At 40.3% G+C, this 26833-nt stretch overlaps 3 protein-coding genes across 16 annotated transcripts in view; 1 reads left to right on the top strand and 2 right to left on the bottom strand.

Moving 5' to 3' along the window:
- LOC118412365 (magnesium transporter MRS2 homolog, mitochondrial-like) overlaps window positions 1-14652 on the top strand; it is a 28812-nt gene extending 14160 nt beyond the window's left edge. Inside the window, 9 exon segments of the mRNA XM_035815193.1 lie at window positions 8654-8766; window positions 9244-9414; window positions 9664-9794; window positions 10447-10458; window positions 11520-11621; window positions 12183-12258; window positions 12260-12339; window positions 12894-13011; window positions 13734-14652. Of these exon segments, the coding sequence (XP_035671086.1) occupies window positions 8654-8766; window positions 9244-9414; window positions 9664-9794; window positions 10447-10458; window positions 11520-11621; window positions 12183-12258; window positions 12260-12339; window positions 12894-13011; window positions 13734-13877 (947 nt within the window). The 3' untranslated portion in view covers window positions 13878-14652.
- On the bottom strand, window positions 166-8542 carry LOC118412377 (PDZ and LIM domain protein 7-like). Of its 3 annotated transcripts, XM_035815209.1 has the most exons (8): window positions 8389-8542; window positions 7174-7353; window positions 6230-6412; window positions 4793-4840; window positions 4019-4139; window positions 3318-3433; window positions 2340-2444; window positions 1425-1681 (listed from the first exon to the last, which is right to left on the bottom strand). In XM_035815209.1, the coding sequence occupies exons 3-7, from the start codon at window positions 6326-6328 to the stop codon at window positions 2358-2360; spliced, it is 471 nt and encodes a 156-aa protein (XP_035671102.1). In that variant the 5' UTR covers window positions 6329-6412; window positions 7174-7353; window positions 8389-8542; the 3' UTR covers window positions 1425-1681; window positions 2340-2357. The 3 variants fall into 3 exon arrangements, with proteins under 3 accessions (XP_035671104.1, XP_035671102.1, XP_035671105.1); XM_035815211.1 differs by lacking the exon at window positions 2340-2444 and having other exon boundaries at window positions 166-1681; XM_035815212.1 differs by lacking the exon at window positions 4793-4840.
- A 2012-nt stretch (window positions 14653-16664) lies between the features above and the next one.
- Window positions 16665-26833, bottom strand: part of LOC118412353 (PDZ and LIM domain protein 7-like) — a 50029-nt gene continuing 39860 nt past the window's right edge. For 10 of the 12 annotated variants that reach the window (XM_035815161.1, XM_035815163.1, XM_035815169.1 and 7 more), the window contains 4 exons: window positions 20773-20893; window positions 19851-19966; window positions 18849-18953; window positions 18046-18184 (listed from right to left, as the gene is read on the bottom strand). In XM_035815161.1, the coding sequence (XP_035671054.1) occupies window positions 18867-18953; window positions 19851-19966; window positions 20773-20893 (324 nt within the window). In that variant the 3' untranslated portion in view covers window positions 18046-18184; window positions 18849-18866. Of the gene's footprint in view, window positions 18185-18848; window positions 18954-19850; window positions 19967-20772; window positions 20894-26833 lie in introns of all 12 variants that reach the window. The other 2 variants (XM_035815162.1, XM_035815165.1) reach the window with 1 other exon arrangement.

Genomic DNA, 26833 nt, shown 5'->3' with positions numbered 1-26833 from the left:
TTTAATTTTGATTGTGTACAAGAATTCTCCTATACCCTATATACACATATTATTCTTATGACTTAGTTGTTTCGACATTTGTTTGCTTTGCTATCATACTTAATGTTCCTGCAAACTAGCACGAGTAGACACTTACAAGAAAGACCACTGATGACAAAAAGAAAGTACAGTTCCTAGGTAGGGGACCCAGATTTATTCTCTATTGAGTTATATATAAAATGCAAATCCAAACAGCAGGTTGGATTTCACACATTATAGCTTTTCAAGCTACTATGCATAAATTACCACAGCTCTAGCTGTAAACAATCCAATAGGGTTTGGTTACAAAATTATTATGCAGATGTTAAAGCTACATTAAGTATCTCCATTTCTTTACGTATGCAATTTTGCATAGCCCCTCTTAGCATAATGTACTTTAAATTGATAATCATGATTTCTATAAAAAGCACTTCATAATTTCACTATGTTGCAACATAACATTATTCTATCAAACGTATAATTTTCACACACTTGGTGGGTATAATATAAATTCAGCACTATTTGCTACTGGTGATTTGCATGCAAGTACATGTACAAGGGTGGTCGGTGGGTAACACCCCACACAAGGGAAGCCATAAAACTAATTCTCTCTCCTCTGACCTTCCTTACTTTAGCACCATCTCTCAGTCTGGTCAACACAACACAACAACACACACGTGAAAGGCTACACCCTGCAGTTCTCCATCTGTGCACTTCTCTAGAACACACATCCAACGTGCGCACTCAGCGCCAGGTGCCACACGTCTGCCACGCCTACCCCGGGCTGGACACGTGACCCGTCCAACTCGCAGACTGGATAACTCCGTTGAATGACGAGGCCCAGCGAGGCCTCTGTGCGAACTAAAAAGATAGCTGTGTGACGTGGTGAGGGAAGTAGTTTTGCAGAGTGCTGCGAGTTGGAAGGGTCTCCGTACCAGCCGACAGCGACGGGTACTGATCGTCAGGGGAGGACCCGAGGGTGTCGGCCGCCATAGGTGATTTCGGCCCTTTTACCCTCGGCACACACGAATGACAGGAGGTGTGCACTTCCGATCACCTACGGCGGCCCAGCCTCGGGCAGGGCCAACCCACGGCACGTGTATCCGTGAGCACAGTACCCGCCCGCTGCCCTGGTGTCGGGGTAGGTGGGCCTCGTCTCTTCTCTTCAGTTAAGTATCAGTTACCTAAGTATTAAGACAGCCAACTCTACAGAAAGTGATAAAACATCAAAGCCTTACACTGGCCTTTCCTTCATTGCTTACAGTCTTCTTACAAATTCAAAATAAAACAATCCCGGCCTGAGCCATAAAATCTCTTCGCATGACTCATCACAGAAGTCTTCTTTCCTCATGCAAGTCATATATCATCATGTGACTTCTCACATTATGCTGTTTCATGCAGACATTTGGCTCTTTTCTTCACATTGTCCTTGCACCTGACCCTGCTAGCTGTGTAAAATCATGCCATTTCTTTATATCTACGAGATCTTTGCTATTTTATTGTGGTTTCCATAGAGCTGTTACACAAAAAGTTGTCTCTTTTTGTTGCTATGACAACAGTCGCCATGGAGACAGTCTCAAGCAGCCTGCTTGGCATGAATTTTGCAATATGGTTTCTTCCCCTTGGCATAGAAGGCAGCTCCCTCCAACTCCACTTGGCAAACCTGGGAAGAAAATGTAAAGATTAGAGACACTAACTGTAAAACAAATTCCACTCGATATACAGCAGTTAGTAAATTAATTGAGAAAAAGACATGAGCAAGGGAAGCAGAAAAAGAGGTTGGCCAGGAACCCAACACAGAGCCCTTCTCTTAGCTAAAATTCATGTATATATGTTTGTCTTGATAGGACAAACATGACAAGAAATTTAACTAATTTTTTAGCCCAAAAGACGCCATTGGCAAAGTTTGACATTTTTTTTCAATATTTAGGTTACATAAATCAGTCCATTCTGTATTGCCTAGTCACAATTTTCATTGAAATGAAAAATAAAATAGACTTTAGTTTGGATACTTGGCCAGCCCCCCTAGCAGGCGTTAAAGGAAATGCAGGAAATGTCAACATTTGACAGAGTTCCCACCAGACTTACGGTATCTGGTATTTCTCAATGTTAAGTTGTGTTCAAAATTAGGAGTCTAGAAAACATGCCATCTCTTTGAATTTGCTGGATAAGTTACATTTTCGTAATTGTAGGTAACCATTCCCTTTTTATAAATCAAATTAAATGCTTTTGTATCCAATCTTGGTAGAGAAACTTCAGTACGACTGTTCAATAAGAATACAAACTGGTGGGCACTCTGAAATGAAATGTTTCTTGCGTACAGTGGTAGGCCGGGGCATTTAGATGGCCTGCTTTTTGTGGTTCTTGCAGAAAGGCTTCTTGCCCTTAGCGTAGAAAGGCTGGCCTTCCAAGTCGGCTTGGCAGACCTAGACACGCACAGACGGATGTACGGACGGACGAATGGAGAACAGACGGATGGGCAGGACAGCAAAGCATGAGGAAGTCAAGAGAGACGAAAAAAGACACTTTTTAGGATATAAAACATTAACATTAGCAGCAAGTTCTCTGTTAACTGAGCAGTCAGCCCTGGTCAGGAGTCAGCCTATTATAACTACAGGGAAAAATGGAGCAGTACACATTTCTTGAAACTCAATTAAGTGATCTTTTTTTTTAATCCCTTTATTACAGCTTCTTGATTTGGAACTCAATATGATACATATCCGAACAAATAATGTAGATCAAAATCAAAAACTGCCTTGACTGAATATTCCTCCCTGCTTGAACAAAGAAGGGCTAACTGACCAGCACAGAGTCACCAGTGTTAGTACGACAGATTAAAAGAGTTGATGAAAAGAATCGATCACTGCTACACATGACCTTCATACAGCCACACTTGCACAGTCACATGATACCCTATGAATTCAAGCAATAAACAGACAGAAAAACCTGACAAACATTTAGAATACATGTCATTGCAGAAGAGATAAGATGTCCTCCAATCTGAAAATCCACTCCAATCACATGTCAGTACTTGATTCTATTGCAGACTTTGACTTTAAACTTTATCTGATCTAATCTCCTACTTCTTCTTAATAAGAAGGTATATGATCGGGCTTGAGAATCACTTCTTCGAGTGTTAACATGCTATATAGGGTCAAAGCATTTTTTTCTGTAGATTTACAAAAAAGAATAAGTCAGGCAAAGAACAGCATACTTCAATGTGAAGAAAGTTGGTAGTTGTTGTTGGCAGTTGTTTCCTTGTTAAGTTGTGGATGTTGTTTTATGTTTGAAGTACTTACAGCACAGCAGAAGCACTCCGTGTGCCAGGCACAGTTCAGGGCCTCTAGCCAGCGATCGCCAGGCTCGATGGGGAAGTCACAACCAATGCACTTGGTAGACATGGTCTTGGAAAAGCCTAGGTAGACAATGGACTCAGGTTACTCAGGTCACATACACGCCTACAGGTAGCAAGACAGTTCATATTGTCTAGTGCAGTCACCTCTATTTGTTTTTATTAATTCTGTTTTTTTTACCAGGTTGAACCTCTCAGTGACTGGGCACTGCTTTTCAGACAGGCCCTGGGTATTTACAAAAAACATAAATACAATGTACATACAAGGAAAAAAAAGACTTATATACAGACTATATTATATACACTATACAAAATTGTTATCTTGTTAATATTTGTGATTATTCATGGCAGGTCATAAGGTTGTCGTGAGCTTGCCAGTAACATCATAACTTGGTTAACAATGAGTTTCTTGGCAATACCTCAGGAGACTTTGCATTGTGAGTCGGGACTTCATCTTAAAAACTGTCAAATACAAAAAGTTAACATTGGTGTTGTAATTGAGGTATTAATATGTCTACGTCAATGTCAACAGTGTGTAGAACACTAAAATATTGCTTTCACTTTGATTTCCATGCGAGTTGAGAGACAACGAACGATCCGGATCCAAACTTTAAACCTTTGGTCCAGAGGCAAGGTTCCTTTACTCACATGTATCACAGATCTGTGCACCCTCCCACAGATGGTAGCCGTTGGGGTCCAGTTGGCAGCTGCACTTGGCACACAGGAAGCAGTGCTTATGGAACTGCAGGTCATTTGCAATGATGGATTCCTATTGGAGGAGAGAGGAGAGATAAGCCAATCACAGAAGTTATTGTCTATGATAAAACTTAGCCTAATTAATTATTTCACCCTCCCCTTACATCCAGAGTAATTTTTCATAATTGAGGTATATGATGTGAAGAATCATAGTGACCAAAAAGAACACAACCTTATGCCTTATTCACATTCAATCAATTTTACTATTTTTCCTTTTTGAACCTCATGTCAGATTACAAAATGTACAGATTCTCCCTCAAAAAGGTTTTTGTTCAGAAAATGGAAAAAAAATGTTATCAAATGGAGGACAATTCTACCCAAACTGGAAGGTACAACTGAGGCAGAAATGGCATTATCAACTTCTATAACGTTTTAATCCTGAAATGTTTTACCAAAACTTGTACTTTTCACAAGCTCATGAGATGGTTAAGAAGTACTCAATTTTCCTACTTGATTTCAGTAAACAAGAAATCTGTCAATTAATATAATATACCTGTATTATACATTATCATTTATCATATTCATTATTACTTGAGTTCCGTCATTTCTTAAAAATGGATTAAAAACATGCTGTTAACACTCTAATCTATGACATGCAGGGTGACTGTATCTATTAATCATGCGGATCGGAAGCAGAACTACTATGCGTGCATGCAGGCAACTCACAGCTTTCACTGTAACGTGCACGTTGCTACCATGGAGCTTTCGGGACGTCTGTGGATGAAAGCAATGGTGTCATCATGTACACAACATTAAGCATGCCATTGGAGTGGGTGCAGAAAATAAATAAAAAACAAACAAAAACAAAATCAGTGCTTTAGGCACAGCAAGCAATGGTATTATTCTTAATCTGTTGATGCACATCATACCATCATACACACACATTATGTATGATAAAACTTGGCACAACAAGTCTGACACACTAAATATATCCCAACAAACAAAACAATTAATGATAAATACACACTAAAAACTCTACATACATGTACCTCATTATCTAAAAACAAGTAATGGTAATGCTACATGTGTGTAGATCTGACACACAAAATCAAGTTACACCAAACGACATTCACACAACATACAAATAGCATGCATGTATCTTAACCACATTCAAACACCAGCAACATTTCAATCATATGTCAATCCTGTACTCTAAAATTCACATCTGCACCACTACGCCATAACCTGAAATCCAGTCGTTCTGGCTTTCACTGCTCCAAACCTGATCCATGCTGCCAGTCAGGGACCAGCTAAAGATACTTATGGCCCAGGGCTCTAGCCAGCAACCGTTTTTCCGTCAATTGACGGAAATTTGCTGCGTCTGACGGAAAATTTTTAAAACCAATCCGTCAACCTTGATGGACAAAAATCCTTGGTGGAAGCTACAGGCGGCTTGGGGACGCCGTCCATGGCTGTAAAAGCCACACACTGTTTGTTTTGCTATTGTTATGCTTGTTGACAATGTGTGTCGGCACTCTTTCGCATACGATAATCTCATTAAAACCCATTTTTCAAGGTGTCAATGGCAACATTTACTACTTTGTAGTGTCATTGGGAAAATGAATTTTCGTGGTTTTCACGACGATTCATTGAAATTGGCTGACGGAAAAAAATTTCGAGCTGGCTAGAGCCCTGTTATGGCCACACCATGCATCAAGACATCATTTTCACCACCCAGGCAGCAAACAGCACAATTACAGGTTATGTCACACAAAGTACCATGCTCTATAAGTATATAGCTGTGATTGGCTACGCAAGGTTTTATGCAAAATCTCCATTAATTTGAAGTTTGGAATGTAACAGATGACTTAAGCAGTAGTCTCTCCATGATCCCCATCATCATGATCAAGGAAACAATAAGCACTGTTGGTTTCAACACAAACACCTGCACTGTTGATAAAATCACACATTCTATGTCGGATTTATTCATCCTTCAAAAAAGGAACTCTGAACTTACTCTTACATAGAAAATATTTTTACCTCCAAAACATGAGATTTAGTCAAGCATTGAAACTTGTCAATTCAGTCTAACATCACTTCAAGTCTTAACTAAAATGATTTTAGCCAGAAACCCTGGACATGTACACATATCAGCCCACCCACCTCAGCAATGGGCTCGTTACACTTGCCACACAGAGGGGCAAAGAACTCCTTGTAGTGCGTGGAACAGTAGAGCTGACCCTCCTCCTCCACGAAGCCCATCTCGATCAGGTTAGTCACTTACAGTGAGCACACGTGAAACAGTCAGGCATCCAGCACCGGCCAATGGCAACCACAAACGGACCCCTGGTGTACGATATGACAAGGATTTTTTAGAAAAAGCAGTCACAACCCACGTGTTTATCGACATTGAAGCCCCACTGCATGAAATTAAAATGTTAACTTTCTTTCGAACAAAGTCTTCATCTTTTCACAACCTTCTTTTATTCTTCCATAGACATTTTGGCGACTATCTGTCACATTCATCAGTACAAAATGAAACATACTAACGTTATCGGTGTGATATGAACAACACAGAGTGCAATCCAAACTTTACCTATTGTATTGTGACGTGATTACTTGACATGGAATGTTCTCAAACGTGATACGTTAATCATCCTTGCCACTTTGTGACATCACAATACAATAGGTTAAGTTCGGATTGCACTTTGTATAGTTCATATCGCACCGATAACGTTAGTATGTTTCATTTTGTACTGATGAAGGTGACAGTCACCGAAACGTCTACGGAAGAATAAAAGAAGGTTGTGAAACGATGACAACTTTGTTCGATTGATCTACCAACCTGATGAAACTATTTACGGGTTAACTTTCTTTGTAGAGACTGAGATACCATGGACAGCCATATCAGCCAAAACCCACAATTTTTGAAGTAATAGTTATGCACTACATGGGTCATCTTCCTGAAGGTTATTGTCACTTCCACATAAGTAATGTGCCAACTTTTTGTTGCCATCAAGCCACAACATCTATCTAGCCCTTACAAAAACAGGGAACAACAGACAATTAAACCTGACTGTGTAATGTATACAAGTGAGTATATGCACCTGATGATCTGGTTGCAGCTGTCACAAAGCGGAGTCCTGGACCCTGCGGCCCCCATCTTGGCGTAGACAATGGGCTTGGCCTTGCGGTCCTGGCGGTCTCCGCGGACGACTCGTCTCCTCTGGTCGGCAGGACGCCCCACGCCGCTGGGAGCCGTGGTGGCCGTTGGTGCTGCTGGCGCACTTCAACGAGACGGGAAATTGTGTGTGCATGTTAGGAAATGAGTAGTGTTACTGGTTATTGAGTGGTGAATCAAGGTTATACATGGTATAACCAGTATAATTTAATTTGGAGCCAGATAGCACGATGAGTGCCTGAACAATTTCTTGAAAAACTACTCATACGTTCACACTATTTCGACTTAACTGTGTTGTTACAGTGTTCCAAATAACAAGACTGCTTTGCATGGAACGGTACAATAAGTGTTCAGGTCCATCTACAACAACAAGAATGTCTGAGCTACGCGTATGTATGTAACTGATAGGTGTATAATTATGAGGATAGATTACAAAAATGTAGATTGGTGGGTGCTGAAAATGTGTGGATATAAGAAGCTCTCAACATATCTAGACCAAGAAAGAAAAGACAGACTCAATAAATCAAGAATGTTTTTAAAACTATAAATACATATAAACAAAAGATCTACAATACATTTTACTATCTTGTGGTTTTTGTATCATCTTTAGACACTTAATTTGTCACAATGAATAATCTACTATTATCTTTACATCACTCAGCAGTTTTTTTATAGCTTTATGATATATGTATGCATTTTAAATATATAGTCCGCATAGCAGGATAATGAATGCTTTATTCCAAAAGATTGCTATATCATCGTTACTTAATACATTTTTCTACATAAAAATTATGAACAGCTACAATGGTACCAAATGGATAAAGATATAGATTAAAATGTCAAAGTAAAAAGCTCTTTTATTCAAATCCCTCCTCATAACCCTGACTGGCAAAAATTCAAGTACATTCAGCATTATACGTCATCTTCCTTCTCAACTGCTCTCTCCATAGAAATACTTTTGAAAATAACACATATTAATTCAAACACATTGTCAAGCACAGGAAAGAGTATAACAGATGTTTTCAAACTTTACTAGAGGAGCAAAAGAGGATAACACGAGGGAAACTTAAACAAATGCAGATGCGACAGTTGAATGCAGATTGTAGACAGAGAAGGCTGAGGGCTTCTTTAGTACATGTACCCAGTTTTCCCTCCTGCTGGGTCAAGGAGGATCACGTCGTATCCGGGTGGCGGCTTGGCCCTGGCGATGGCATCCTTCTCGCAGTAGTAGTTTCCTTCCATCATGATGTAGACAGAGTTTCTCAGGTTGGTACCACACTCGGCACAGTTGAAGCAGGAGGTTTCGTGGCTGCAAAGCTGCAGTTTTGTACTACTTTGCTAGAGAATGTAACCTAACTTAATTTGCATGAAGTAGTAGACCCTGATGCAGAAAGTTGTTGTTTCAGACATCAGGAAGCCAGCCTTGTGCCAGGAGTTAGGTCTGCAGGTACGGGACCTGCGGTTCCAACAGCAGACCATCCTCCAGCCCAGGGACACGGCAATCATCATCAGGATGGAGGTACACTCGGGTTCAATGTATTTGTCTGTACCCCTTCTTTTTTTTACCCAGATACATGCAGTCCAGAAACGTCCTGCATTTGCTGGGAAATTATTTCTTAGGTAAAGTCACCACATAGTTGCTAGGTACTGGTTTGTTTATACCGGAGAAGCTCAATTTGGCCTGCAGGCTGCTTTTCATTGAGGACTTGAAGGTATACCAGTAAGGGTCAGACAAATATAACAAAGATAAAGGTTACATTATTTACCTTACCTTAGACCTTAGGTCCCGCAACACTGTTGCATTGGTCTTGTGCTGCTTCTGCCATAATTTCCATGTTGTTCAGACCCATTTCCTTTCCGTTGTTTAAGTCCTAGTAAATCTATATACTTTTTATTGTTATTATGCTTTTATTGGAACCCTGTAAGACTACCCAGTATTGAAACAAAAGAAATTTAATAAAAGAAATAAAAAAACTGTATCATAATTGTATTTCAGGAAATAAAGGCAATCGTCAGCCCTGACTGTGTGTACATCCTGGACCATGAGGAGCCCAGAGACAAGGTCCTCCTGGGTGAATTACAGACCCAGCTGGAGGGAGATAACTCTTCTCCTGTAGCTCATCTCCCACTGGAGTTCAAGGGTTTGGAGGCCATCTTAAATTACAGAGTGAGTGTAGTAAGCAATGGTTGTTGAGAGACCATGTGAAAAAAAAAATGATGGAAAAATGGTGGGAGTACAGTTAGATCTGAGAGGGAAAGAGCGAGGAAAAAAATACAGTAGTCCTTTCTTCTTAACATGAGGTGACGAATTTGACAACACAAGATATTGATCCTTACTCCACATCATATCAGTGTGCACCAAAACAAATCCCAGCTCCAACAGTGTACCTGACATGTGACATTTCTGTTGTTTCAGATCAGTAGTCTGAAGCAGGAGCTGGATGTGTTAGAGCCGGCCATACTGCAGGTCCTGACTGATCTGGTGGAACCTAGCTTCATGTCTGTGGACAGGTCCAAACTCAGGGTGCTGCTGCAGTATAGGAAGAGGTCTGAATTTTTTTTTTTTTTTTTGCTTTGAAATGTTGATAAGCAGGGCTCGAAATTCATTTTTGGGATTAGGTGCACTGGTGCACCCAGCTTAAAAAATTGGGTGCGCCAAAATATTTTTGGGTGCACCACTTAAATTTAAGTAGAATTTTAAAACAAACTACTAACAAAACTTACTTATATTAGTTACAAGCTATCAAATTCTTAAACAAGTAACATGACAGACATTTTTATTATCATTCTAACACTTAGATGTCAAGAATATGATGTATACTAGATCTAGTATACATGATATCTTTCCATACATAAACCTAAGAAAATATCTGGGTGCACCCTGTGCACCCACTGAAAAAAATTGGGTGCACAGTTTCAATTTTGGGTGCACCTGGGTGCACAGGCACCCAGTATTTCAAGCCCTGATGAGGGTTTGAGGTTCACTCACAGAAGATAGAAGATGACAACTGAGACATCAAAATGATTTATAAAACTTTTCCAGTTGTGTAAACCTTTGTATTGTGTTGTATTAGCTGTTAAAGCCTGCACAAAACGGTATGACAAACATTAAGTACCTTTGGTCTAATCATGCACTTAGTACAAAGCTTGGTTTTTAAGTTACAGTTACCAAGAATTTGTCTTATTTTTGCTCCTACAGTCTGACAGAGTTCCAGACGGAGGGTTCGCTTAAAAGGCTGGGCTGTCTACCAGGCCAGGCTACCTGGGCTGTCTACCTGGCCTGGCTATCACGTCAGGCTACTCAGATCCCCCCATTCATAGCCCCATCATATGGTATTCAGCCAAAATAGCTGATTGACAGGCATTGTAATTGCTAATCTTTAACCCTGCAAGTGACCTGAGGTTGGCCTGTCCACCACTGGCTGGACCCTTCGGGAATGTGTCTGGTAGGCCTTCCTTGCAGGATGTCAGGAACACATTCAAGTACTGTACCTGAGTACTGTGTTGAGTAAATACTTTAGGGTGTAAGACCTAGAAAACAGAGTTCCTGGGTTCAAATCCTTTGACATGTCACAAAATCTGTGCTGTTTACAGTACTTTCCCCACTCCAAATTGTACAAGGGGGTTGGAGAGATTATTGGCAATGGAATGAGAGGATTGAGCTCTGTCCTGGACACAACAAACTGTACATTGGATAACAATCCACAGCCTCAAAAAGGCTATGTGACTATCGAGATTGTGTATGTCAACATGACATACTAGCATAGAGAACAAGGAGGTACATGCAATTATACCCCCCCCCCCTGGTCAGTACAAGTATAGCTTTACAGTGATTTATGCTCTTCCTTCCTGTTGCACGAGCTGAGATGGTTTCTGTTCTAGAAGATAGATATTCAATAAAGAAACAAATTTCTGTTGCTGGCAAGCCCATTCTTACACACACACACACACACACACACACACACACACACACACACACACACACACTACACACCCACACTTACACACCCACAAACATACACAAACAGTCAGTATACTGGAACTTGTGTTCTTGACGCTGCATTCCCGAAGGGCCCAGCCAGTGGTGGACAGGCCAACCTCAGGTCACTTGCAGGGTCGGGAGATTAGCAATTACTATGCCTGTCAATCAGCTGAATGCCATATGATGGGGCTATGAATGGGGGGATCTGAGTAGCCTGACGTGATAGCCAGGCCAGGTAGACAGGCCAGGTAGCCTGGCCTGGTAGACAGCCCAGCCTTTTAAGCGAACCCCCAGACGGATGTGAAGGACTATGTAGAAGTCTTGACAGACATCTTAGACTATGATGACTCTATAGAAGAGATGTGTCTGACTGACAAGATCACCAATACCATGTAAGTATTTGTATCTTTGGTATTTGTATCGTAGAGTTATCCTATGAGGAGGGGGTTACCAATTATGATACATGATGAAGGTTTGTTGATGTGAAACAACCAGAGGGGCGAGTAGAACAGAAAGAAACAACATCTCGACTCCTGGGATTCGAACTCGTGCCGAACCCGGGCAGCCGGATCACAAATTCAACGTGCAAACCACAACACCAAAAGCTCAAGAGCTATTAGCGTGGTTAGTTTGGCAGCGCTTGAACCCCACTGTTACAGATGCGACAAAAAGTAATGACTTTTGTATGGAAAACTACAAAATAGAAATACAAAATAAATCTTTGAATTCTACTTACTAAACAGGAAAGACTAACATATGTAATAACTATACAGATATCACTATGCATTAGTAAAAGATTGTACTTGAGAGACACATTCACAACTACCTCCAACCAGATGTACCAATGTTGCAACATCAAACACACACAAATAAACAAACACATGTAAAACACTGAGAATGAGTCTGATCCTTTCTGATCTGCTTAGAGACTACATTTTTTTGTTCATGGTCAGGGCTACCAGCAAGTCTGACCATCTCAGCCATGTGGATGAGATGGAGCTCCTCCTGGAGAACTGCCTGGGAAGGGCCAGAGGACATCGTCAACAGGGTCGCTGAGGTCAAGGACCTGATAGAGGACTCGGAACAGATCATCTTCATGAACCTTGACAGGTGGGGGTTGTTGAGAACCAGGGCTGTACATCTCAAGGGTCTGTCCATCCATTTTTTAAGTTAAAGTTGCCCGTACATCAGTAACAGATGCGTAGGGGTGGCGCCCATCTCCATTTCTGTAGCCCTTGGGCCACACATGTGCAAGCCACTACAGCAGGGGGCTGGTCCGCTGGTAGTGATGTGTGTTTAACTTCCATACTCTTCCTCATTAGTGCTGAGTGCTAAGCAGAGAAAGCAGCATGTACCATTTTTTAAAGTCTTTGGTATGACTCGGCCGGGGATCGAACTCACGACCTACCGAATGCAAGGCGAACACTCTAACCACTAGGCCATTGTCCCTCCATCCTGGGACCAAATTTCCTTGTGGGGATGGACAAAAATTTTAACCCAAACTTAAAATCGATTCTAAACATATTCCATGTCCCATCTGTTTTTTCAAACTAAAAGTCATTCAGTTTTATTCTTCGTTACTAGTATTGTAACGCATGGACAACATGTAAATTCTCAGTGTGCTCTTCAGGTATTCTGACCAATGGATGACTTCCTTCCTACAGTCACAGGAACGTGATGATGCGACTGAACGTACAGCTGACGATGGGCACATTCTCCATCGCGCTGTTTGGAATGCTGGGAACAGCCTTCGGCATGAACCTGTTGTCTTCATTTGAAGAGGTATATGTTATTAGTTTTTTTATACCAAACCTCCTGGGCCATTTGAAATAGTCATACCTCTGTGAAATATATTATCTGTTTTTCATATGTCTTGTTTAATTGTAGTCCATATATTTTGCAAATATTTGGATTACATTTGTACATGTAAAATATACGACTTCAAAAACATAGACCAAAAACAACACTTCCCAGTGAATTAATTAGTAACCTCTTCCAGTGATTCCACAATTTGTCTGATACTTCCTGTCACTGTAGCCTTTAAGCCTTTCAGCCTTAAGATCACTGTAAAAATATCCAGTGATCTTAAGTCTCACCTTTACAGTAACACCACCTTGCCAGTCACTTACTACCACTTATTATCAACTGACAGTGTATTCTGATAATTACTGACACACAAGAACATAACGCATAGACACACTGAAAACAAAGCCTCCTGACACAGAAACAAAAATCAGCCAAAATAGGGTATTACTAGCTATTGGTGACATGAGTTAGCTTTGCTTGCCTCTGAGGTCTTTGAGCTCTGGTGCTAGCTCAGTCCCCCTGCCAGCCATGTACTGTAGTTTGACAAGGTTTTTTTACAACTTCTTTAGAACAGCCAGGAGGTCTGGCAGAAACTAAACTGTCAAGACAAATTGTATATTTTATGGTCATTTAGAATGTCAACTTTTCATCTCCTCTATGCTGTTTTTGTATCTTACAGTTGTAGTATTTGTTTACAGGACCCAAAGGCATTCTGGATAGTCACAGGTGTCATGTTTACAGGCTGTGGGTTGCTATGGAGACGGTTGCTATGGTTTCTGGGAAGAGAAGTTCCGCCCAACAGGAAGTGGAGTTGGAAGAATTTCAAATCGTCGGGACAATAAAGAAATTCTTCAGTAACGATGATGTGATAAATTATGATTAAATGATTATACTAGGTAGGAGGCTGATATGCTGTGTTTTACCTCGTGTGTGGACCATGGAAAATGTAGGATATGAGTCATTAATTTTGACCTTTTACATTTTGGATGAGAATCCACTATCATGCAGTAGTTTTGTAACTTTATATGTTAAATGATTATGGGAATTTCTGCATGTTTTAGAACTTACTGTGTAGTTTATGTAAATATATGAGTTTGTCCTTTATTTATCAACCTGAAAGAGTGTTGTTTTGAGTCTTATGAAATTTTTTATGTACCCTGTAATAATCTGTGCAATTTCTAGCCTGTGATATTCGTAAACAGTTAAGAAGATATCTTTCAGCACTTTATCTACATGTTGTCCTTTTATGGACCAACTAATATGTGATTGTACCATAACTATCATACGCACAATAAGTGTTACTTCTTTTGGTTATAGTTTATCCGTTGCACAACTATATACTTTTATATACAACTTTGGATTTCTTTAAGGTTAAGGCCTTTAGTTCTGTTTTTAAGACAAGGTTGGATTGAGTCAGTGAGCAAAGAAGATACAAGAATGAAGAATTAAGGTGAAAGGATTGAGATTAGAGCCTGTATATACGTATATTTACACATACTTGTATATCTATGTTAAGGAAGCAGAGGTCCTGCCCAGAGTCACTGTGGATGTAAACTCCAATCAGGATGCAAGGGATGTGTCATGGTGGTTTCCCAATTGTAAATTAAGTGAAAATAATCCAATGATCTTAAATGACGTGAATTGAATTCTGTGTTTTAACTTTAAAAGGATATCTATGATTCCCATCTGATTGGGATCTCTGTAATCACCAATTCTGATACATTGTATGACCCATAGCTGTACATGTAAGTTTAGGTGCATGTGATGTGTTAGAATCTGAGTTCTCCATACTGGAGTTAAATGATGAGACCATGTCTAAAATTCTGCTGTGCAAAAAAATGGTATTAAAGGTAAATGTCATATTTTTACATAGTCACATTGTTGTGAAACAACTTAAACTGAGGTTAAAGAACTACATGTAGAACAGCTTTTGAAGTCGACTATGACTTCAGTAACTGACTTGAAAAGAATCTTATCATCAACCACTGATGAATTACTTTGTATACTGTAAATGCATTTAAGTTTGCGGGGATTTAATTTCGCGGTAGCGGGAAAAATGACTTTTCGCGGTGGATTTAATTTCGCGGTAACACCATCTACTGCAATCTAATACCTTAATAGAAAAATGTTCGCGGTGGATTTAATTTTGCGGTAAAGTGGTCGACGCGAAAACCGCGAACATTAATCCACCGCGAACATTTCTGCATTTACAGTATACTCCAGGGCAGCTGACCGCATCTCCAGCTCACCAGAGACGTGAGGTGTTTGTGTCAGGAAGTCAAGAAGCAGCATCCCTGCCTCTGAGTCCTCCTTAAAACACTCTGTGACGTTGATATCAATTTCATCTTCTGTAGTGACATTTGTTTGTTTTATTACGATCTCTATTATTACGATCTACATAACCAATGCCCATTTCATCAAGCACTGTTTGACCTGTCCAGGGGTACATAGTGATGTTGTCGAATGGTCATCTCGGCCGAACATCACCTGAAGCTTGTACTCCATGTTCCCCCAGTCACTTTTATCTGTGCACATGAAAGCATATATTATAGATACTGTAAAAGAATTCACAGCTCCAGCAGGGCTCTAGCCAGCATACGTATTTCCGTCAATTGACGGAAATTTGCTGCGTGTGACGGAAAAATTTTAAAACCAATCCGTCAACCTTGGCGGACAAAAATCCTTAGTGGAAGCTACAGGCGGCTTGGGGACGCCGTCCACGGCCGTAAAAGCCACACAATGTTTGTTTTGCTATATATTGTTATTATTGTTGACTAAGTGTGTCGGCGCCCTTTAATCTCACTAAAAAAACTTTTTAAAGTTCTGAGTTCAGTCTTTCTAACTCCTGGAAGAGCGTTTACGTGGTTTTCGCGACAATGGGAATTGGCTGACGGAAAAAGATGTCGAGCTGGCTAGAGCCCTGCAGCTCCAGGTATATTAAGACAATAACTGAATAAGAAAAAGAAATACCGGTATGACAATTTGGACATGGCCTTCTGACAGAACACGAAGCATATGGTAAGTGTACATGAGAAGAAATATGTGATGACATTACGTAAGTACTGGATTGCCAGTACGTATTCAAAAAGCTTAATTTAAAAAGATCTAGAGTGCAATCATGTATTCAATACCTGACTCCATGCCGACTAGCATGTAACCACCAATGGAGAGACGTTTACCAAGGGTCCTGTTGTGCTGTTCCAGTCACTGCTGTGTTGAAGCTGTACATGTCTATCAATTTGTTCATGTACATGTATGTTATCTGTATCTACATGTATATGGTTAATGGAGCAAATGTCGCTCCGAAGGTAGCCTGGAATTCTTCTGTACCTTTTTGATTTTTCAGCTTGTCAATGTTGAACCAGATCTTTGTTATCTTCGGCAAGAAGGTTTGTAGGACAACGTAAGTCCACATCTGGTAATACACAGGTCATATTTCTGAACCTGGGTACCAGGTGGGTTGATTGCAGGAACAAAAAATTGAAGTGTATATCAAAACATAATTTTTGTATACATTCTTATGACTAATTTGTTTCAACGTTTTGTTTGCTTTGCTATCATACTTAATGTTCCTGCAAACTAGCACGAGTAGACACTTACAAGAAAGACCACTGATGACAAAAAGAAAGTACAGTTCCTAGGTAGGGGACCCAGATTTATTCTCTATTGAGTTATATATAAAATGCAAATCCAAACAGCAGGTTGGATTTCACACATTATAGCTTTTCAAGCTACTATGCATAAATTACCACAGCTCTAGCTGTAAACAATCCAATAGGGTTTGGTTACAAAATTATTATGCAGATGTCAAAGCTACATTAAGTATCTCCATTTCTTTACGTATGCAATTTTGCATAGCCCCTCTTAGCATAATGTACTTTAAATTGATAATCATGATTTCTATAAAAAGCACTTCATAATTTCACTATGTTGCAACATAACATTATTCTATCAAACGTATAATTTTCACACACTTGGTGGGTATAAGATAAATTCAGCACTATTTGCTACAGGTGATTTGCATGCAAGTACATGTACAAGGGTGGTCGGTGGGTAACACCGTCACCCACACAAGGGAAGCGATAAAACTAATTCTCTCTCCTCTGACCTTCCTTACTTTAGCACCATCTCTCAGTCTGGTCAACACAACACAACACACACGTGAAAGGCTACACCCTGCAGTTCTCCATCTGTGCACTTCTCTAGAACACACATCCAACGTACGCGCTCCTCAGCGCTAGGTGCTGCACGTCTGCCACACCTACCCCGGGCTGGACACGTGACCCGTCCAACTCGCAGACTGGATGACTCCGTTGAATGACGAGGCCCAGTGAGGCCTCTGAGCAAACTAAAAGATAGCTGTGTGACGTGGTGAGGGAAGTAGTTTTGCAGAGTGCTGCGAGTTGGAAGGATGTCCGCGCCAGCCGACAGCGACGGGTACTGATCGTCAGGGGAGGACCCGAGGGTGTCGGCCGCCATAGGTGATTTCGGCCCTTTTACCCTCGGCACACACGAATGACAGGAGGCGTGCACTTCCGATCACCTACGGCGGCCCAGCCTCGGGCAGGGCCAACCCACGGCACGTGTATCCGTGAGCACAGTACCCGCCCGCTGCCCTGGTGTCGGGGTAGGTGGGCCTCGTCTCTTCTCTTCAGTTAAGTATCAGTTACCTAAGTATTAAGACAGCCAACTCTACAGAAAGTGATAAAACATCAAAGCCTTACACTGGCCTTTCCTTCATTGCTTACAGTCTTCTTACAAATTCAAAATAAAACAATCCCGGCCTGAGCCATAAAATCTCTTCGCATGACTCATCACAGAAGTCTTCTTTCCTCATGCAAGTCATATATCATCATGTGACTTCTCACATTATGCTGTTTCATGCAGACATTTGGCTCTTTTCTTCACATTGTCCTTGCACCTGACCCTGCTAGCTGTGTAAAATCATGCCATTTCTTTACATCTACGAGATCTTTGCTATTTTATTGTGGTTTCCATAGAGCTGTTACACAAAAAGTTGTCTCTTTTTGTTGCTATGACAACAGTCGCCATGGAGACAGTCTCAAGCAGCCTGCTTGGCATGAATTTTGCAATATGGTTTCTTCCCCTTGGCATAGAAGGCAGCTCCCTCCAACTCCACTTGGCAAACCTGTGAAGAAAAATTTAATGTAAAGGTTAGAGACAAACTTTAAAATTAATTCCACTTGATATACAGCAGTTAGTAAATTAAGTGAGAAAAAGACACAAGCAAGGGAAGCAGAAAGAGAGGTTGGCCAGGAACCCAACACAGAGCCCTACTCTTAGCTAAAATTCATGTATACATGTTTGTCTTGATATGACAAACATTACAAGAAATTTAACTAATTTTTTAGCCCAAAAGACGCCATTGGCAAAGTTAGACATTTTTTTTCAATATTTAGGTTACATAAATCAGTCCATTCTGTATTGCCTAGTCACAATTTTCATTGAAATGAAAAATAAAATAGACTTTAGTTTGGATACTTGGCCAGGCCCCCTAGCAGGCGTTAAAGGAAATGCAGGAAATGTCAACATTTGACAGAGTTCCCACCAGACTTATACGGTATCTGGTATTTCTCAATGTTAAGCTGTGTTCAAAATTAGGAGTCTAGAAAACATGCCATCTCTTTGAATTTGCTGGATAAGTTACATTTTCGTAATTGTAGGTAACCATTCCCTTTTTATAAATCAAATTAAATGCTTTTGTATCCAATCTTGGTAGAGAAACTTCAGTACGACTGTTTAATAAGAATACAAACTGGTGGGCACTCTGAAATGAAATGTTTCTTGCGTACAGTGGTAGGCCGGGGCATTTAGATGGCCTGCTTTTTGTGGTTCTTGCAGAAAGGCTTCTTGCCCTTAGCGTAGAAAGGCTGGCCTTCCAAGTCGGCTTGGCAGACCTAGACACGCACAGACGGATGTACGGACGGACGAATGGAGAACAGACGGATGGGCAGGACAGCAAAGCATGAGGAAGTCAAGAGAGACGAAAAAAGACACTTTTTAGGATATAAAACATTAACACTAGCAGCAAGTTCTCTGTTTACTGAGCAGTCAGCCCTGGTCAGGAGTCAGCCTATTATAACTACAGGGAAAAATGGAGCAGTACACATTTCTTGAAACTCAATTAAGTGATCTCTTTTTTTTTAATCCCTTTATTACAGCTTCTTGATTTGGAACTCAATATGATACATATCCAAACAAATAATGTAGATCAAAATCAAAAACTGCCTTGACTGAATATTCCTCCCTGCTTGAACAAAGAAGGGCTACCTGACCAGCACAGAGTCACCAGTGTTAGTACGACAGATTAAAAGAGTTGATGAAAAGAATCGATCACTGCTACACATGACCTTCATACAGCCACACTTGCACAGTCACATGATACCCTATGGATTCAAGCAATACACAGACAGGAAATCCTGAAATACCTGATGTACAACACATTTCATTTTAGAACAGAAAAGATGGCCTCCAATCTGAAGATCCACTCTTACTGGCATGTCAGTACTTGATTCCATTACAAACTTTTACTTTAACTTTATCTGATCTAATTTCCTACATAAGAAGGTATATGACAGGCTTACAAATCACTTCTTAGTGAGTGTTAACATGCTGCAGGGTCAAGAAGATTAAATTTTTTCGTACATTTACACAAAAAAAAGAAGTCAGGCAAAGAACAGCATACTACATGTAGTACTTGAATGTCAAGAAAGTTGTTAATTATTTTTGGCTTGTTGTTTCCTTGCTAAGTGTTAGATATTGTTTTTAAACAACATCTTGTTTGAAGTACTTACAGCACAGCAGAAGCACTCCGTGTGCCAGGCACAGTTCAGGGCCTCTAGCCAGCGATCGCCAGGCTCGATGGGGAAGTCACAACCAATGCACTTGGTAGACATGGTCTTGGAAAAGCCTAGGTAAACAAAGGACTCAGGTCACATACACGCCTAGGTAGCAAGACCAAGAAGCTGTTCCTATTGTCTAGTGCAGTCACCTTCATTTGTTTTTAATTTCTGATTTCTTTTACCAGGTTGAACCTCTCAGTGACTGGAAACTATACAACGTACATACAAGGCAAAAACAGACTAATACACATACAATAATTTGTTATCCATCATTTGTGGTTATCCATAGCAGGTCGTAAGGTTATCATGCGCGAGCCAGTAACTTCAGAATTTGGTTAATGAATTTCTTGGCAACGCCTCAGGAGACCTTGTCTTGCTCAAAAACAAAAAGTTAACTTTGGTGTTGTCATTGAGGTATTCCTATGTCTATGCAAATACCAACAGTGTGTAGAACACTAAAATATTGCTTTAACTTTGAGCTGAGAGAAAAGAATCTGGTTTCAAACTTTAAACCTTTCTGTATCTGTATCTGTATCTATATAGCCGGTATAACCGCCCTTCGGCGTAACACACCAGCTTCGCAGGCACGCGGTGCGGCAGCAGCTGGTTATATTACACTGAACGATCCGTCACACCTAACTTCTAACATCTATCTGCAAGCGTTCTTTAAAACTATCCAGAGAAGAGGCCACTACTGTGCTTGGTGATAACAAGTTCCACAAGTTCCACTCTTCGATAGTTCTGGGAAAATACGAATTTTTGAACACATCAATCCTAGCTTGGTAACTCTGGTACTTGAAGTCATGGCTGTTTCTTGTTCTTTTTTGAGCTGGTATTATATACTTTTAGTTCAGAGGCAGGTTCCTTTACTCACAAATATCACAGATCTGTGCACCCTCCCACAGATGGTAGCCGTTGGGGTCCAGTTGGCAGCTGCACTTGGCACACAGGAAGCAGTGCTTATGGAACTGCAGGTCATTTGCAATGATGGATTCCTATTGGAGGAGAGAGGAGAGACAAGCCAATCAGAAGTTATTGTCTATGATAAAACTTAGACTAATGAATTATTTCACCCTCCCCTTACATCCAGAGTAATTTTTCAAAATTGAGGTATATAATGTGAAGAATCATAGTGACCAAAAAAAACACAACCTTATGCCATATTCACATTCAATCAATTTTACTATTTTTCCTTTTTGAACCTTATGTCAGATTACAAAATGTAAAGATTCTCCCTCAAAAAGGTTTTTGTTCAGAAAATGGAAAAAAAATGTTATCAAATGGAGGACAATTCTACCCAAACTGGAAGGTACATCTTGAAACTGAGGGAGAAATGGCTTGATCAACTTCTATAACGTTTTATTCCTGAAATGTTTTACCAAAACTTGTACTTTTCACAAGCTCATGAGATGGTTAAGATAAGAAGTACTCAATTTTCCTACTTGATTTCAGTAAACAAGAAATCTGTCAATTAATATAATATACCTGTATTATACATTATCATTTATCATATTCATTATTACTTGAGTTCCGTCATTTCTTAAAAATGGATTAAAAACATGCTGTTAACACTCTAATCTATGACATGCAGGGTGACTGTATCTATGTAATCATAACAAGCCGCAATTTAATTCCGGAAAAACAATTTAATTCCGGACTGCACGTCAATAACTCAAAAATGCTTTACCCAATCTTGTTCATATTTTTATGGAGTACATAGCAGGGGGTGACTAATACGCGGAACACATTAATAAGTCCCTAGGGAGAAGTCCAATTATACATAATTATGCTATAATTATACATATTTTTTTCCAGTATACATAATTATACATAACAATTTTTCCAGTATACATAATTATACATATCCCTTTTTACCATTAGACATAATTATACATATCCGTTTTTACTACTATACATAATTATACATATCACTTTTCACTATTATACATAGTAGCCATAACCCATTTGGCTGTTATACATAATTATACATATCCCTTTTCACTATTATACATAATTATGTATAATCCTTATACATAATATTTTTCTTACAGTCTTTTACACATTTTATATTGATGTTATGACTAATGTGAAATTGTGGTCTTATATTACATGACATTGTGTACCTTAGGCCACGTTGCTTTGATTATATGGATCTCATCCTCTGGGAACCCCAAAACTGATGGGAGTGTGCAAGTTAAGAAAGTTTGACCAAAAAAGTTGCTTTCATACGGTGAGGATGGTTGAACAAATGACTGAGGGTGGGAAAATTTACCATATAGCGTAGCCAGTACATTTCAGGTAAAGCGTAATCAAGCCTAAAATGTTCCGTAAATCGTAGTCTGGCCAAAACTTCAAGCTAGATCAGGCTTGCACGTGGTCATTATCATGCTGTTGCGCCACTTGCATTGCTACAAGGCCACGCTAATTTGCCCTATATTATCTATTTCATAGATTTGGACTTGATAATGTATGTGTGTTGTTAAGTTGATTTATCCTGATTTGAGCTTTACGTTGATTATGATATTTGTTCTTGTATTTATGTGCATTGTTATTTGATGTATCATTGTTATAATTTCGGTTTGGCAGCTTTGAAAAGGTGTCCTTTGACGCCTGTTCCGCCATACTCTCCATTGTTATTGAGGAGAATCCATGGCAACTAAATGAATAAATAAATAAATATGTGTAACCCTCATAGAATATATACCCGCAACTGAAATAAATTCTACAAAATTTAAAATTTAATGAAGTATGCGGACTAGATACACCTGTATATATGCTTGCTGCAAAATTTCAGAAACCCTGACATAACTTTAAAGTACATCTATCAGATTATCTTAAGGGGTGTACTTAATTTGAGTTTTTGGATGTACGTACGCGCCCTAACTTTATAGAGAGACGTGAAAGATATTTCCCTATGTGTAGACAGAGTTGTGTTGATGTTGGTGTTGTTTCAAAATGATTTTGTTAGTCAGGCTGCAGCAATTTCAGCGCTTTCAGCCCATTTCCTGTGAAACCATTTCAGTTGATGGATTCCCTTGAATACAGTCCTCTTTATGTAAGATCTTCAAGTACACATGCGTTCACATTAGCCCTACTTTACTGGACTTGGTTTTAACAAATGTGTTCCCTTCTGTTCAGAACTTCAGGCACATACGAGGGATGATCAATAAGTTCTCGGCCTCACTCAGAAATAATAAGCACAACTCAAATTTTGAGGCATAACTTCATAGTATGAAGCCTTTTACCAAAATCCTCCGAATTTCAAATCATTGCAGTCATAACTTTCCAGGCATTCTTTTTTTTTCAAATTAGAATGTAAGTGGCGAGAAAATAAGGGTGAATTGTGATCAGACATGTGTGGGTCGAGTTGCCCATGCTGTAAATTCTTTGTCATTAAGAACTATGAAGTTGTGCTACGAAATCTGAGTTGTGCTTGTAATTTCTGAGTGAGGCCGAGAATTTATTGATCACCCCTCGTATGCTCAGCCATTGTGCAATCTGCCTGAAAGGGGGGTGCCCAGGACAGCGGATATTTTACATGAGGCTGGGCGGTTGTACATTTACCCAGGATCTATTGTATGTCCTTTTTACACGCAGAAAAAATTTTACGACCACGGACATACCATCTAGTTTGGGACATGACAATGTTTACTGGGGGGAGGGCTATCGACAAATTTTGGGGCCTTGGGGGAGGGTCACTGAAAAAAAAGTGGCCTTAGAGGCCTTCAAAGCAAAGCTAGTATACAAGTAAAATGCAGTAAATGTAGTTTAAGGTGGTCAAGATTTCCAATTTTTCCCTGGACGTCCCTTACGATGGCTTGCGCCTCCGGCACCCACGATGCTCCGGCACTCGTCGCCATCAAAAATCTTTTTCTCTGACAGAAATGTTATTACATTTATCATAGTCTCCCAGCAAAGTTTATCCCTCAAAATGCAGACAAATGTATTTCAGAGGGTCCAGATTTCAACATTTCCCCAGACCTACTAGTACCTTGCGACGGCTTGTGCGCTCAGAATCGTAAAAATATGTTGGGGGCGCCGTCACCCTCAATAACTTAAGCTAACCATGTGATTCAGTTCTACGAGAAAGGCTATTAAACTTAGCTTCATACTTTGTTAACAAATTTTTGGGGGCAGGCCATCAAAAAATTTTGGGGGGAGGGACATTGAAAATTTTTTTACTGGACCCATTTTAAATTGCACCAGAACAGGCTTACTCTCATGTCCCTAATAAACGTACCGGTGTGACAGCGATCTCGCCCCCCCGTGATCTCGCCCCCCCGGGGGCGAAATCACTAGCGATCTCGCCCCCCCGGGGCGAAATCACTAGCGATCTCGCCCTCCCCGGCTAGTGATCTCGCCCCCTTACTTCGCCCCCCTTTAGCGATTTCGCCCCCCCCCCCCAAAAAAAAACGGGTTTACATGACATTTTAGAAGTTGATTGGTATAAATCACAAAATGTAGTTTCAGAATGATATAAGTACACGAGTTTGATACATAACTCCATTCATAGTATCAATATTAACGTAATTACATGGTAATAAGATAGTTGAACTTGTTTCAGACAAGGAGGGTTGGGTCCCTTGTATTCCCATTATTGCATATACCTGAGTCTTGACATAAGATGTATTTCATTGTATTCACCTGTCCTCAAGCAACCTATATATCTCCAATATGAAGTCTCTACCATGAAGTGACCACAAAAGAACTATGTAATGTCTTTATTAATTATGCAAATATTAGGTATTAATTAGAATAACGCACATTTTGGTATATGCACCTGGCCAAGGGATATCTTCACCTCCAACATGACTGTTTTTTCTAGTATTTAGGAACTGATGCATTTACCCGTGTTTCTTAAGACAGGTACTTTACTAGTGTTTGTGTAGCATTTAGCAACAGCTATATCAACTTAGATAGTGTTTATAATGAGAAACTATTATTCACGTGTGTTTTTGTTAGTGCTTTGGAAATGTTTCCAGCACAAGAAAGAAAACACTGTGCCAAATTGAAAACATATAGCTGACGTATTCCGTACCATAGACGGTGTTGATTTATACGTTCGCAGTAGCACTGTTTTAATGCCACCTCAGCTGCAAAAATTGTCTTTTTCATTTCAATGTCATGTTTGCACCGAACAATATAGTATCGACTTTCGAGGTATGACATCTTACGGTACGGTAATAAGGTGCCATATAGGTACCAGGTAACACACCATATACGTTACTCCCCAGGTGCAGTATAGTACCAGGTAGCGCACCTGTAATATGTAGTAACCAGCTGCTCATGGGGGGGGGGGGGGCGAAAACGCTAAAGGGGGGCGAAAACGCTAGTGATCTCGCCCCCCGGGGGGGCGAAATCCCCGGGGGGGGCGAAATCCCTGTCACACCGGGACGTTTATTTTTTTCAGCCTCACAATCCGCCCGGTACGTTCTTATTTTGGACGGTACGTTTATTTTTTTTCTGAAAATTGGGGCTTTGCTAAGCCAGGACCCTCAAAGAATTGAAGTTTTTGGGGTTTCTGCCCATATTTCCGCGGTATTTTTGCTCAAAATTCACTATTTGTCGGGCGAAACAGCGCGGATTTCCCCGCGTTTTGACCCGCGTACGCGGTACACTTTCGGTGATTTCGTTCCATCTCCCTATGACGCTACGAAGTAAATGTTGTTCTTGGGGGAAAATAAGACACCGCACTGACGTTTTGAAATAGAATTTTTACATTAATAACTTTTAGTTTTAATTTAGTAGTAGTTTACAGTCTCTGTTTACATCGTAAACCAGCACCTTGCACGAGGAATTTCCGGTCTTGTGGTTCCATGCTCTTTCGTCAGCGAGGCGGAAGAGTGATTCGTTCACATAATAAATACTGGACGTAAAAATAACAACTATAACTTCGTTTCCCTTGTGATATGAGATTTGACGCCGCATATTCTCCAAAACGGCAGGAATTCGTCGGTAAAAACAGCAAGTTCATAATCATTTCTAAGCTTCAAACCGCCACAAACACTTTCCTCTGTAGATGCATGTGCCATTATGCCGAGAAGGTCACGTCGAAATGAACTTTCTCTACGTAGGCTTATTTCTCCGGCAAAAATCAGCCTTAGTCTAGTTTTCACATAAAAAAAAAGTTTCATGTAATAGATTTTAATCGTTTTTATACCGTAATCACTGTATTTCATGCTACACATGAGAATTCTTGTTGCGACATTTTACCTTGGAAAAATGGAGTCGCCCACTGACCCCTGGTGACCTTGTTTATCTGCTGCTGACGCCATCTTGGAAAATTACCAGAGACGGAGATTCCATTTTTGGCCCGCGGAATACGAAAATTGGGACAGCGTACATGCATTTCAAGAACCTAAAACATCAGATACATGAACGGACGGTCTATTTGTAAAATCTGTCCATATAGTCTTCCAGTTTGCACAGATATGACGATGTAGAGAAGGGTATACGTAGAGTGCAAAGAGTCTGAGACGAGAAAAAACGCCGCGTCAATTCAACACCACTTTGGTGGAAAAACTCCGCATAAAATCACATAATTTTGTATAATGTTTCTTTATTCAACGTTTCCTTCGTAAATCGTCTAATTTGAGCCTACATTTTGCTGATGTAGTGCAGAAATTGAAAAAAGTGAACCCCGCCAGTCGCGCCGCGCCGGTGACCGCGGCAGTGTTGGCATAGCGGCCGGACCGAAAATCGTCTGGCCGCGACCGCATTCGACAGGTGACCGCTATAGACTACTAAGTATTTCTTAATTATTAGGTAAAAAATCCAACGGACCGACGAAAACTGACCGAAATGGCCAAGTGGCCCCTATACTCAGGTTACTCATAAGGCAGGTTTCACTGTACATACCTTTTATTACATAATGGAGAAAATATCATAATCGAAACAGAAAATCCGGTAAAGTTCTTCCGCCCATTATTTAAACA

The sequence above is a fragment of the Branchiostoma floridae genome, chromosome 3, assembly GCF_000003815.2.
Source record: "Branchiostoma floridae strain S238N-H82 chromosome 3, Bfl_VNyyK, whole genome shotgun sequence".
NCBI lineage: Eukaryota > Metazoa > Chordata > Leptocardii > Amphioxiformes > Branchiostomatidae > Branchiostoma > Branchiostoma floridae.
This window is presented reverse-complemented; position numbering and strand designations above follow the sequence as displayed.